This window comes from Fusarium flagelliforme (assembly GCF_020744385.1).
Source record: "Fusarium flagelliforme strain FIESC 12 MPI-CAGE-AA-0113 chromosome Unknown B0J16scaffold_4, whole genome shotgun sequence".
Classification (NCBI taxonomy): Eukaryota; Fungi; Ascomycota; class Sordariomycetes; order Hypocreales; family Nectriaceae; genus Fusarium; species Fusarium flagelliforme.
In genome coordinates, this window is record NW_025763506.1 from 1,751,764 (window position 1) to 1,764,224 (window position 12,461).

General features: G+C 49.0%; 5 protein-coding genes across 5 annotated transcripts; 3 read left to right on the forward strand and 2 right to left on the reverse strand.

The window, feature by feature from the left end:
• Window positions 1–43: 43 nt before the first annotated feature.
• B0J16DRAFT_125578 (uncharacterized protein) lies at window positions 44–1,430 on the reverse strand. Its single transcript, XM_046121688.1, has 3 exons — window positions 897–1,430; window positions 513–841; window positions 44–460 (listed from the first exon to the last, which is right to left on the reverse strand). The coding sequence occupies exons 1-3, from the start codon at window positions 1,033–1,035 to the stop codon at window positions 233–235; spliced, it is 696 nt and encodes a 231-aa protein (XP_045982854.1). The 5' UTR covers window positions 1,036–1,430; the 3' UTR covers window positions 44–232.
• Window positions 1,431–2,233: 803 nt separating this feature from the next.
• Window positions 2,234–3,453, forward strand: B0J16DRAFT_341071 (uncharacterized protein). Its single transcript, XM_046127788.1, has 3 exons — window positions 2,234–2,826; window positions 2,875–3,112; window positions 3,165–3,453. Exons 1-3 carry the CDS (start codon window positions 2,448–2,450, stop codon window positions 3,436–3,438), a joined length of 891 nt encoding a protein of 296 aa, XP_045982855.1. The 5' UTR covers window positions 2,234–2,447; the 3' UTR covers window positions 3,439–3,453.
• Window positions 3,454–3,476: 23 nt separating this feature from the next.
• On the forward strand, window positions 3,477–4,728 carry B0J16DRAFT_372051 (uncharacterized protein; the record flags this gene model as incomplete). The annotated part of the gene is made up of 2 exons (XM_046130454.1): window positions 3,477–4,128; window positions 4,176–4,728. Exons 1-2 carry the CDS (start codon window positions 3,956–3,958, stop codon window positions 4,726–4,728), a joined length of 726 nt encoding a protein of 241 aa, XP_045982856.1. The 5' UTR covers window positions 3,477–3,955.
• A 101-nt stretch (window positions 4,729–4,829) lies between these two features.
• B0J16DRAFT_341075 (glycoside hydrolase superfamily) lies at window positions 4,830–7,896 on the reverse strand. The gene is made up of 3 exons (XM_046127789.1): window positions 7,076–7,896; window positions 6,573–6,967; window positions 4,830–6,524 (listed from the first exon to the last, which is right to left on the reverse strand). The coding sequence occupies exons 1-3, from the start codon at window positions 7,423–7,425 to the stop codon at window positions 5,317–5,319; spliced, it is 1,953 nt and encodes a 650-aa protein (XP_045982857.1). The 5' UTR covers window positions 7,426–7,896; the 3' UTR covers window positions 4,830–5,316.
• A 3,299-nt stretch (window positions 7,897–11,195) lies between these two features.
• Window positions 11,196–12,068, forward strand: B0J16DRAFT_125661 (uncharacterized protein). The gene is made up of 2 exons (XM_046121689.1): window positions 11,196–11,402; window positions 11,464–12,068. The coding sequence occupies exons 1-2, from the start codon at window positions 11,316–11,318 to the stop codon at window positions 11,899–11,901; spliced, it is 525 nt and encodes a 174-aa protein (XP_045982858.1). The 5' UTR covers window positions 11,196–11,315; the 3' UTR covers window positions 11,902–12,068.
• The last annotated feature ends 393 nt before the right edge of the window (window positions 12,069–12,461 follow it).

Genomic DNA, 12,461 nt, shown 5'->3' on the forward strand with positions numbered 1-12,461 from the left:
TCACACTGCTGTGGAAACATTGGTATTGAAGTTGATACTCATAAAATGGATCTTTGGTGTAGTGTCTCAAATGAATGAAGCAATATAGAAGCTCCCCCAACACCATAACAAGACTTCGGCCCGAATTGGGGCTACCAGAAGTAATTAAAGAAACACCAAAATTCAGGGATATCCCAGTTCCCTCCATAAACGCCGTTCATTATGCTTTCAGATATACGTTTTCTTCATCTCATCACGCTAGCAGAAAAGCCCAGAGTCCAGCTGCCACCAAAGGCAGCCAGCCTAGCTGACGGAATGCCAGGGTGGCACCGGACTCGCTCACTAACTCATCAGATCCGGATTCCTTGGTCGTGATGGTGTAGATCTCCGCGAAGCCGATATCGGTCGAGTTGAAGCAGTTGGTCTCGTTCACTTCCTTGAGCTTCTTGTCGCCTGGTTCTGCGAAGATAATGTCGACGCACTGCTTTTGTTAGATCATGAATACCGGAGTAAATTAATAGCATGTGACATACAGAGTAGAGAGCTGCACCGTGCACAGCGAGTTCGACAACTTGGATTGTCGCCTTGTCACCGGCCTTTACTGTCGTGTTCTTTGGCAGAGGCACCTGAGGGAGACAAATGGTTCCTGGGAAAGGATTGTTGGTGGGACCGAGGATCTGGAACATGGGAACCATGGGAAGAGTCATGTTCGCAGGACCGCCGTCTGGACCGTCATCTCCGAAACCCATGTTGATGTAGGCAAATGCTGTCTCGTGGCCGCGGAACCAGCCGGGCTGGAAAGCGATGGCACCGCCTGTCGTGGGCCAGTATGTGCGGTTTGTCGTGACATTGTGACCGCCGCCTTTGTGCTAGTTAGTTGATTGCCCAATGTTTGTAGGGTGAAGAGATGGACGTACATGGATAGATCCATTGCATGCCATATGGAAAGGTCTCGTTGGTGATGAGGTTGTTGCCGCGCCAGCCTGGGTAGGTGATTACACTGTGGGCAGAGACGATTGTCGCGAGGACTATGGTGAGAAGAGCCGACGTCCGCATGTTTGCGATTTGTGTATGGTGTGAGTATATATCGGTAAGCGTCTGGTGTTTGTGCTAGAGCAAACAAATGTCGTCGCTATGTTTCGTGTCTAAGTGATAAGGCTCAGCCTCTTGAAGCGATGAACATGCCACGAACCAACAAGCAAGCAGTAATACCAACAAGTCAGCTCCTTATCGGAGAAAAAAACGGAAGAAAGATTGAAGATGGAAAAGGCTCATGAACTGGCCGCAGGACACTGATGGGGGCGTGGACATGGTCTTAAGGAGCCGGGGAACGGGTGGCCATTTTTTCGACCGGGATCCAGGCGGCTGCAAGCACTTGATTTGATGTGATTATCTTGTGCTTGAGAGTAGGGAAAGGCAGTGAAAAAGCAGTGTGATTTAGAAGTCTGCCAGTAAGAAGGCGTTGAAGATGCTTCCTGGAGGGTGTGACCCCTGCTGCAGGACCCGTAGAGCGTAGCCAGTAGGAAGTTAAGGAAGGAGTGACAAGCTGTAAGTTGACTTGTTTCTGGCTTGTGGTTGGGTTGTTCTAAGCGCTGGCACTAGGAAGGGGCGGGGCGCAGGGCCAATGATCTGCGGGAGGTTAATCGTGGCGCTCGGGTCCCAAATCCCAAGTCCAGGTCCAAGTCCAAGTCCAACCTCTCTCCCCGCTTGACAGGGGATCAAGATCGAAACCATTAATGAATAAAAAGACTCTTTCTTCCATATTCATGAACTGATTTAATTTGGAAATCGGATCAGTTTTGCCGATATTCGTGGTGAATGCTGTATGTCAGCAATTGTTCATCTGCTGACTTCTGATGTGGTAACCCCAGTCTCGTCCCATCCAGTATTATCTAGGCGTCAAGTTGTACAGTACTGTATAGCCTACATACCTACACCTTGAAGCAGAAGCACAGACACAGACACAGACACAGACACAACCGTAAGCTGATGGTTGTACCAATAAGTTGTACTGTACTGTAGTTTGGCCACCGGGATAAATCATCATGTGTATTGCTTCCATTGTGTCTTGTACTCAATCGTGATGCTGTACTGTAAAACACCAAATTAACACAAGACGATAAAATCCAAAGGGTAAAAGCAATCAGTAACATCCTAACTATCTATAAAGCCATAGTCAAACTCAAGCCAGTCGGGAAATTTATTGTTGTCAAAATTGGCTATCCATGAATGAAAGCGCCACTGAAAACGCCCCTCCTCACCTTGGCCTCACCGAGCTACACCGAAGCGGTGGAGTCCCAAAATCTCAATCCTCACGACAACCTCACTGAGTCTCTCACTATAAAAGCCAACTTCTCATGAGAACCATTCCTTCATCATAACCATTTTGTTGCATTCACTCCGCTCATAGTCATATTCAATCCCAAGTTCCCATCTCTTTCCTCACTAGCATCCTTCCTACTACCAAAATGTCCTCTCCCAAAGACTCTCAAGAATGGACACAAGTATCTCGCAAATCTCGCAAGAACAAGTCCAAGTCCACAAAATTCAACCAAAACTCATCTTCCTCTCACTCACACATTAATGCCAGCCCTGTGGCACCAAATACCGAAAACTTGTATTCTCCAGCCGAGCTTGAAGCATCGTACAGGCGCCATCGCGGGCGCTGGGAGTCTGAGCCATCCTGCACAAAAGTGCGCGACATCATCTCAAGTAAAGCCTCCGAACTCAAAAGCGTTAATCGTGCAGTGAATTTCGGCGTTGGCACGTTTGATCCAAAGGGTGTGGTTGACCCCAGGCCCTCATTCGTGCAACTCGCTGCTTTTGACATCATTGTCGAAGAACTGGGTATGTTAACTCCGTTCTCAAAGAACCAAAACTAACAGGATTATCTAGAGAAAGTCACAGGCAAAAAGATCGAAACTTATATCCAAGATCCCATGTTCAGTGCCTCCGATAAGACCTTCCTCGGCAACCTGGGACATGCTGTCGTTGAAGCACCAGCAGGAAACGACCTTGTCACCCCAACCACTTTCTTCTTCGGTGTTCATCTGTATAAGGGCATTTACAAAGAAGCATTTGCAAACCATCTCCCTGCTCTCTTCATTGGAACCGGATGGGATGCCTGGGAGAGGTAACTGGCTCCTCCCTGCTGATCAATGATGTGACTAATGCTGAACGTCTAGTATGATGACCTCGGATGGTCTTGACGAGATTCAGGAGATCCAAAAGACGTACGAGCGTTGCGAGTTCCCAGAGGAGAAGCACGACACGGTGTTTTCGATGACGACTATTTACTGGAAGACTACGGATGAGGCTAAGGAGGGAGAGGAGATCACGGATGAAGGAAAGAGTAAGGTGAAGGTGAAGGTGAAGGAGGAGAGTCACAGGGCCGAAACCAAGGAGAAGGACGAGGACGAGCTGTCTAAGAAACTCGAGTCGACTACTATCTCTGAATAATGAATTATTAATGAGTGTCAATTCACTTTTGTGATTATCTGCCGTTAATTTGTTACATTAATTGAGTTCTCTGTAGGTGTCTTTTCCTTTCAACATACTCATGTTCTTTCCTTTTCATTCGTTACCCATTTGACTGGTCGTTTTAGATCTTTTCAGAAACAGCTGAGACACTATCCTAATCTCTTCTCAGACTTCGCCAACATCATCTGAAGATTGATCAGACTGATCTGCCAACAAAGATTTCCGATGTAGCTTCAACAATCCGCAACCTTGGTTCCATGAGCATAGGTGGTCCTCCAGACTCTTTGCTCTAATTCTAACCTCATCTGAAATTTTGTCAAGTCCGATGAACCGGTCCACCGCACCTTCCGACAGTGATTCATAGTCACCTTCAGAGCAGACCATAAATTCGTCTTCTTTCATTCGTCTAACCTTTCCTGATCCTCTTCACAACATCATCTCAACCAATCAATCCAACAAAACAACAATCAAGAAACCAACCAACCAACCATCTACCATGTCTTCGTCACCAGAGTCCAAGGCTTTCGACTCCAAGGCCAAGGAGGCAGAGTATCAAGCCCTCTGGCAAGTCTGCGACCGTGCCACTCGAAAGGGGGACTACATCTACGCCAGCAAAGAGACCAAGCGGATCATTTTGCACAACGTTTGTGGCGCCCGTGTCGAAAAGAGGTATGTTCATTTATCGATCGTCTTTGGGCCCTGTTGACTCCGTATAGGCGTAGCCAGGGCAAAGCCATGTGCGGAACAAGCATCGCTGCCATGGTCGATCTTCACCTTCAACGCGAAACCAACGCTCGCCTACGCGCAGGACTTGATATGCCTCAAGGCCCGTCATTCGTCGCGAACCCCAACGGGGCTCCTTTCTTCGCCGGGCATCAGGGTATGAATGCCGCCCCCCACATGCCTGTTCCGCAGCATCACCATCAGCCTCATGTCTCGATTGGCCCCCCTGGACTCGACCATGTCATCCGTGATATGAAGGCCCAATTGGACAGTCAGGCCAACTTCATTGACGAACTGGTCGACGCCCTGCGCGACCACCACGGACGAATCGCCAGGCTGGAAAGGCGTGAAGCTGCAACGCCAGCTCAGCCGGCTCAACCTGCTCAGCCTTTGCTACTTTCTCAACCTCTGCACTCCCCAGTGGAATGCCTTGAGGGAGGGGCCTTTGCCTTTCCCCTGGCACGACCTATGACGCCCGAGAGCAAGATTGTGGTCGGAGATGGAGATGACCACCAGGAAGGAGGCGTATACGTGGATGAAGCCTAAGCGACGTTGTTATCCTGGGCAGTTGGAATGAGACTCGGAGTTTTGCTAAATCGGTGAATGGGACGATTTGAATCGGGACAAATGGATTGCACAAACATGGGACAAAAGCACGTGAGCTTCTAGCTTTACTATATAGCTTGTAATGAATGGCGATAACGACACGGTCTATACACAAAAGCGCCTTCACCGGAACCGAATGTCCTAGCCTCGTCCTAACAAACAGCCAGTAATCCGATTCGTCAAATGTGCTTCATATTTGTTGCCTCATGCATCAACTATATACATTCGCAAGCGCGAGTCGTTATAAGAAACCTTCCTTCCGGTCCGTCTCTACAAGGTAATCATCATCCCAGGTGTACTCGAAACATGAAACATAGAACAGGTATCGCAAGGTTTCCGCCTGTTTTCTGGTACTCCCAAACTCCGGTTCCATGGGGAAAAGAAAGAAAAAGAAAAGGCATTAAATACTGAGCGTCGAGGTTGCTGTTGGCTATATCCAATGCATGCCCTCGTGCCCGTAAGCTGACATCAACTCCAGCATCGACGTATCGTGGCTGAGAAATATCGTAGAATTGTGTCCGTCGTCGTTTACGAGAAGGCGCTGAAGTCCTTAAGTGTCTTGCCATCGCAGTCAGGAATCTTGACTCCCTTTTTGAGCTCGCGATCAATAGTCAACAGACCCCACTTGTCCTCCCACTCCTTGCCCTTCTCATTGTACCTCTCCTTCCATGGCTCATCAAAAGCCTCAAACCAAAAGTAGTTGGTACCATTCTTAAGAGCCTGACAGACCCAATCCTCCATGAAGGTGTTCAGTTCGTCAACGCCAGCGACTGAGCCCTTGGTACAAGATGTCGAAGTACCACCGCAGTGCGTTCCACCACCAGTTGGCCAACCTGTCTCTGAAATGATGTTCTTTTGCTTGTCCGACTTCCAAAATTGGCCATTGTTGTTCTTCCAGAAACTAGAGGTCCAGTCGGCGGCCTCATCTGCCTCGACACCAGCGAAGAAGGGGTGAATGTTGGCCATAATATAGTCACTGTCAGAGGCTAGCTCGGACGTCCAGTCATCGCCCAAATCGGAGGTGGCAACAGGCAACTTCAAATCCTTCTTCTTAAGCTTGGTGCGCGTATCGTCCAGAATCTCCGCCAATGTGGTAATATTCATCTCCTCTCGGAACAGAATCTCGTTGGCGATAATGATGCCCTCGAATGGATCCGCACCATACTCGTCTAGAATATCCCACATCTGGCTCATTTGTCGTTCGTTGGTTGTCTCGTTCTTGTCCAGCCAGACACCCATCCAGATCTTGGTGTCGTCAAGCTCCAAACGCTGGATGGAGTGGATGAGCATCTGGGTTTGGTTGCAGTCTGTACCGTAAAGTCGGATCTTGTTGGTGAGCTGACCCAAGATAGCAACGTCGCGAGTGATGTTGTTCTGAGAGGGCGGGTTGTGCATGCAATCGGGGTACTGTGAGTTGAGCGGTGTGTAGTCCATGCCAGGGAACACTCTGTGCAGATCGGGGTTGTTGAGAAGCTCTTTGATCTCGGCGCTGTTCTTGCCGAGATCACCGTTCTTTCTCGTGTCGTCCTTAGCCGTCTCTCCCTTTGCTGCGCCAGCTTTGCTTTCGTCCCTTCCATTGTTGACCATGCTTCCAACGACACCGCCGACAATGGCACCGCAAATAACAATAAACACTAGGATGATAATGAGCCATTTGCACCTTTTACTCCTCCCGGAATCATTAACTGCCGAGCCATAGGGCTTTTCGCGTGCCGCATTCATTTCATAAGCTCCCCCTGTTCAAAGTTAACAATTGCGCAATAAATGCTCGAGGGACCACTGACCTCTGCCGCTCATCAGGCCGCCTGCAGCCGCGCCACCTCCAACAGCTGCAGCAGTAGCAGATGCACCCCTCTTTGCACGGTCTGAATTGGAAAGACTCAGCATCGAGTTTCGTTGACTCTTTCCGTATTCCAGTCCATCATCTCCGTCGTCGGCGATCTCATTAGGATTCACTACACCCAGATTGGCGCTACCGTTTCGTGAGTTGGTGTATCCATGGTAAGGGTTATCAACATAGGGGTCGCTTCCATTGAAGTGGGATGTTGAAGACGAGCCTGGAGGTCCACGGGGTGAATCGTAGCCGTAACCGTGGCCTCCGTTGCCTCCATACGGGTTCTGCTGTGTCCGTGAGGGAGGTGGAGGCAAGCGAGAGTGCTCCATTGCGCCTATGCCACTACTAGAAGACTACCGTTAGCAACGCTGTGTGCAACTCCTGCCATTCTATCCGACGCGGCATCCAAAATTGCATGCGCGTGGCGTAGTATGAGAGTTAAGATAAACATACCCCAAATGTCCTCCTCCGCCACCCCCGTAGGTGTTGTAGCCTTGATTACCGTGGTAGTCGTGGTCGCCTTGATGAGGTGATGGGCGTCGAGGACTATCGTAGCCGGGTGATCCTCCGTAAGGCGAAGCCGAGCGACCTTGAGAATGGTAGTCGTCGTAGCCGCCTTGCACGCGACTATAGGAAGAATCGGGATGGGCGCTGGGATGGTTTGATCTCGCAGGAGCGTCGTAGTGGGCAGCAGCTGGTGTATAACTATGGGGTGGAGGAATAGGCCGCTGCGGCGAGGAATTGTAATAGTTTTGAGAGTCGAGAGGTTCCCGCTCGTAGGGATCACCGTGGTAATTCTGCATTGTGGATAAGAAAGAAATTTGGATCCAAGCGAAAGGAACTGGCAGAGCAGTGCAGTGGCAGCAATACTGGGGATGCTGACTTGCAAGCAACCAATGCAATGCCAAGAATATGGATGATGCCAGCAGCGGCTCGCCGCCTCAAGGGAAGGTCAAGTGGATCGAATCAATCGGCGAAGGATGGATGGGTTTAGCGACCGACAGGACAGCGTTAAAGTTGGAAAGCGGAGCAATACTGGGCAACTGCAAGGAACTCAATGAGCGAGTGGAATAAAAAGACCGAGTACTGGGAATACTATTGATTGACGAGTATCCGTACAGTAAATGAGACGAGATGAAAGGGAAGGGAACAGAAAACGAAGGGGAGGAAAATATGGAGGTTGAATATGGATGGATCCAAGCAAAGAGACAGTGAACTTTGGGGCCGTTGCATTGGAAAGTTGGAAAGAACGAATGAGGGGACATGGCAGCTTCTTGGGGGAGCCACACCGGATGCGGACCGATAACCTGGAATTACCCTTTTTAGCGGGAGTTCCGCCCTGGACTCCCCGGCAACCGGCCCCTACAGTACCTAGGTTCGCTGCTGCCACTGGAGCTGGAGTCAATTACCCCCCGGCCAAGGCGGGACCCGTGACGCAGACGTTTTGATCTAGGTACGGAGTAGGTAGACTAGCCTCAAGACTTGGTTCTTTGTTGCCCGTGCTCATATGTAAACACTCCAATCTTGAACCAGAGGCGCAAAAACAGTTATCGAAAACGGTCGTTGTACCAAAGATTCCATCTTCGATACCTTCTATACACAACCGATTCATGACGAGATCCAAATTATGTGCGAGCACAGCCTCCTCCAAAACGAGGTTGGGAATGCTCTAGTCTATCTTAGTCGTCGGATGGTGTGAGAGTCGTTAACACGGGGTTGGTCAGGCTGGTTTGCCCAGGCTATTTCTATCATAGAGGCGTGCGCGTCCTTTTTTTACTTTACTGTTTTTCTAGTTTTCTCCCTCAGAAAACCTTGGTCTATATTCGGAAACCACCTTACGCAGCCCAACTTCTTTCTTTCTAGAGCGAGTCTTTGTTCTCCGATTGCTGATCGCCGTTTACCCCCATTAGTCTGACTAGTACAGATGCTGAAGTTAAACCCTTAATAATAATTGAACTATCAATATGTTCATGACAAGTCGTTGGTTACAGGCAAACAGGCAGGGGGATTCTGTATGTTCATGGCACAGTGTAGTCTAGACTCAGATTCCGTGGAGGCTACCCCTGGCCTCCACTGTCGATACCTCCAGTGCACTCTCGCCTGTCGATTGACGATCAGTAGCCCAGGATCATGGAACACAACAAAGCGATATGGGTCAATTGAGCAGTGAGCATCTTGCGGTGACTATCCATCACAGCAATCAATCAACAGAGTAATGCATTTCACATTGATGAGGCTGGTAGTACTTCTAAGAAAACATCCGCATCTATTAATACAATGGAATCCAGCCATCGGGGCCTTGCATGTGGCGTCATATTAATTTGTAGCCTCTATTAACACCGGCGGCACAGCGACTAAAAAGACCCAGCGCCGTTATATTACGTCTTCCCAGGCGCTATCTGCTCAGATTAACAACTGCGGGCACCATTGTCGGTCGTATTTTCGTTTTTCTGGTTTTATAGGTACTCGGCAAATTAAAGGATCCTTACTGACCCAGTCTTGCTCCCATTTTTTCTCTTTCCCTGGTGCGACACTTTCTTTTATCGGCGATCCTGAGAGTCTTTAAATGCGACACTGTTGGTCGATCAAAAAGCTCTGTGCTTTTTTAGTAATGCATGGACAGTTTTGATAGCGACCGCTGCGACGTTGTGCTGGTCATCGACGATGAATCGGTCATCCAATCACAATTTATCAGCGGCTGACTCAATACAGTACGGATAGCAATCATATCCATGCGGTCTAACGAGTAAATAGTCTCAACGCCAGGCTTGTCAGCAGATTGACATATCATCAAACTTGCCTGCAAGTCTTGTTTTAGGGCTGAACTGGTGCTATCCTCGTGATTAGCAATCGCGGCTAAAACACTGTCTAGCTTCAGCTCTGCCAAACCAGCCATAGACCCTTGGGGCTTAAAAAAGAGATGACACTAATATTGAGAGACAGTAAGTTAGATCTGAGACCCCTATTCTCGGATTTTGAGGCTTGTCAAAGCCACCACCAAATGCTGCTAATGGTAGATCTTGGGGCGCGATGTTTCCTGCTATATCCGGCTTCGTTCGCTTGCTGACATTTCGATGTGTGTGTGTAAGCTGCTGTGGAACGTTACCTTGAGTGCATACACATCATCGTGCAAGGACAATTCATCTCTAAACCGATAATTATGATATTTCACAGCTTCAGTCTTTCACCAATGCACATCTGTCAGCAGTGCCAAGTATAGAGAAGCTGTACTAGAGTAGAATGCATTATCACATAAGCAGAGCTGTAGGGTATGTTAGGTTACATGGGCATCCAGACATCAAAGAACAGCCAGGGAAAAAACCCTATTCGCTTCCGTTTGATCTCAGGTTGAGAGAAAAGAAATAACCGGTAGATAGTTCTCTTATCCTCCGAGCACTACATAATCATTTGTGGTCGTGTCGGAATCCCCGACTCGGGAGCCGTATTTGATGGCTTACATCTATTCATAGATAGACCTCTAAGCCATCTTCGTATTACCAAACCGCCCTCATGTAACCGCTCCCATCCTCCGTCTACCATCGCGGAGCGTCTTTCACTAAACCGATGGGGCGCTCGTCAATCGTATTGGGCACGCGATGCGTATGTCACGAGGCCACCACAAGCACGTGTATAACGTGAAACCACCGAATACTTGCTATCTTGTTCGGATTGAGCAGTTGGTTCTAGCAGTCCTTTACTAAACCACATCGCTAAGAAGTTGTGCGATGATAACAATGCGCCATCACGGCTCCCCAGCGCATTAGCTGGTCCCAGGATGGGTTGTTCAATAAGAAAGTTCTGCTTCACACTTTGTATGCAGAAGTTCTCGGCGTGATCACGAAAATCGACTGGTAGACTGATTGTTGTAGTGTATTCCGTAGTTAGTTGTCAAATGCAAAAGACAATTCTAATTGGTTAGCTATCATTCAACACCATCTTGATCATAACAACCTATACACCACCAATCAGAACAGCTTCTGTCTGCAGCAAAATCTATAATTACTACACTTAAATACAACAAGGAAATGAAATGTTATATGAGACCGTTTACATACACGATGCTGCCTTGAATTAACCCGCTCATGTGACCGGACTTTCGTCAAGCACCAGTTAGCCTCAAGAAAATCGTCTCATTATCAACCTCAAAGTCGGCATCACAAGGTCATACAAGCACGCATTCATGGAAATCTCACCTATTCACCATGGTAGCCAAGCACATCATGACGTTGTATACAAGGACCTTCCTCCACTACCCCAACCAACGAGCTCGCTCGCGGAGCATACCTCCGATACTCGCTCCACACATTCTACCCACCTGAATATCTTCATCGATCGATTGCGCGTGGAAAAGAGACATTCCTTTGTTTGCTCGGACTCTGATTCCTTCTGACAAGCTCGATATTGTATACTCTTACTAGGAACGGGAAGGCAAGAGAGAACAGAGCCACTCATGATGGTTGGGCTTACTCCGGCCTGGTCACTGTGATGTCATGTCGACGACTCGGTTGTTGATGTCATACACGTGTATCTACGGCATCTCGATAATTTATATAGCTTTACAGCGTGAAAGAGAAGACCTTTGTTCTCATCATTCTCACAGTTCCATCTCTATAATCACATACCTCGAAAAGATCCTCCACAGGCTCAGCCACAAACACACATCTTCACAACCTCTTCACAAACAACAATCATCATGTCCATGAACCCCGAGTCCGCTACTCCCCAGAAGGGTGAGTTCCGTAGCAAGGTCGCTCCTGCCGAGCCTCTCATGAAGGGTGGTGTAAGTTCATCATCAAAGACATTCTTGGCTTCTCGAATATCTGTACTCACATATTATCCAGCACGCTCCTGGAGTTCTCGTTGGCAACGACGCTGCCCCCGAGTTCCACGCTGAGCAGCACCCTGCCGGCACCGCCCCTTCCGAGAACACCTTCCGCCCCAACCCCGAAACCGAGATCCCCGCTCAAGCTTCCGGCAATGAGGGCGCTGTCCCCGCCTCCTCAACTCTCGGTGGAGCTACCTCTGCCGATGTCCACACCGGCCTAGGCAAGCCCGCCGCCGGCCAGACCAGCCAGGAGATTCACGGTACAGAGAAGAAGAACCGTTCCGGTCTTGAGGGTGTCGGTGCCAACCCCTCCGATCCCATCCACGCCAAGGGCGCTGACCGAGACCACCCTACCAACTACCGTGGAAAGGGTGGTGAGAATGCGCTGGACTACGCCGGTGCTGAGGATCGTGAGCCTGCCAAGGCTGAGGAGGTTGCGAGCGAGCGTCGTTAAAGATATGTCTGCTGTGCGGACAGGAATTGTACTAGTAGCCACGAAGGCTTAATGAGTTAATGTCAACGATATGAACGACAACGGTCTTCTGACGCCTGTGTATGTGAACCTCTGGGTGATTGTGAAGGTTGGCAATATTTCCTGCAAGATATGATTGGGATTGACGCGTGATACGGATGCGATCTTAATAAGGGCGATGTGTTCAAAGATAATTCTTTGTCATGAAGATGCCAGGGTGCTGCATAACGACAAGGCTCTTGTTCTCGGAACGAGCTGTCATGCCAATCTGGTAAAGGTCAAACAGACACTTGACAGTTAAAATTTGTTGTTCCTTTTACATTGAAGGAAGAACTCCCAATCTTGATCTTGAGATACAGACCAGAGTGTGAGTGCAGTGAAAATCGACAGCCAGACGTTGATGAAATTGGCGCGGCACTCGAGCTTCTGCCATGATCCCGTTGGGCATCAGGTCCCGGGAGTGGCGTTGGTTCCCGAGGTGGCACATTCTGCACGACCTGGCTGGCTGGCTCAGTGATTTGACCTTTATAGAATAGAAGCGG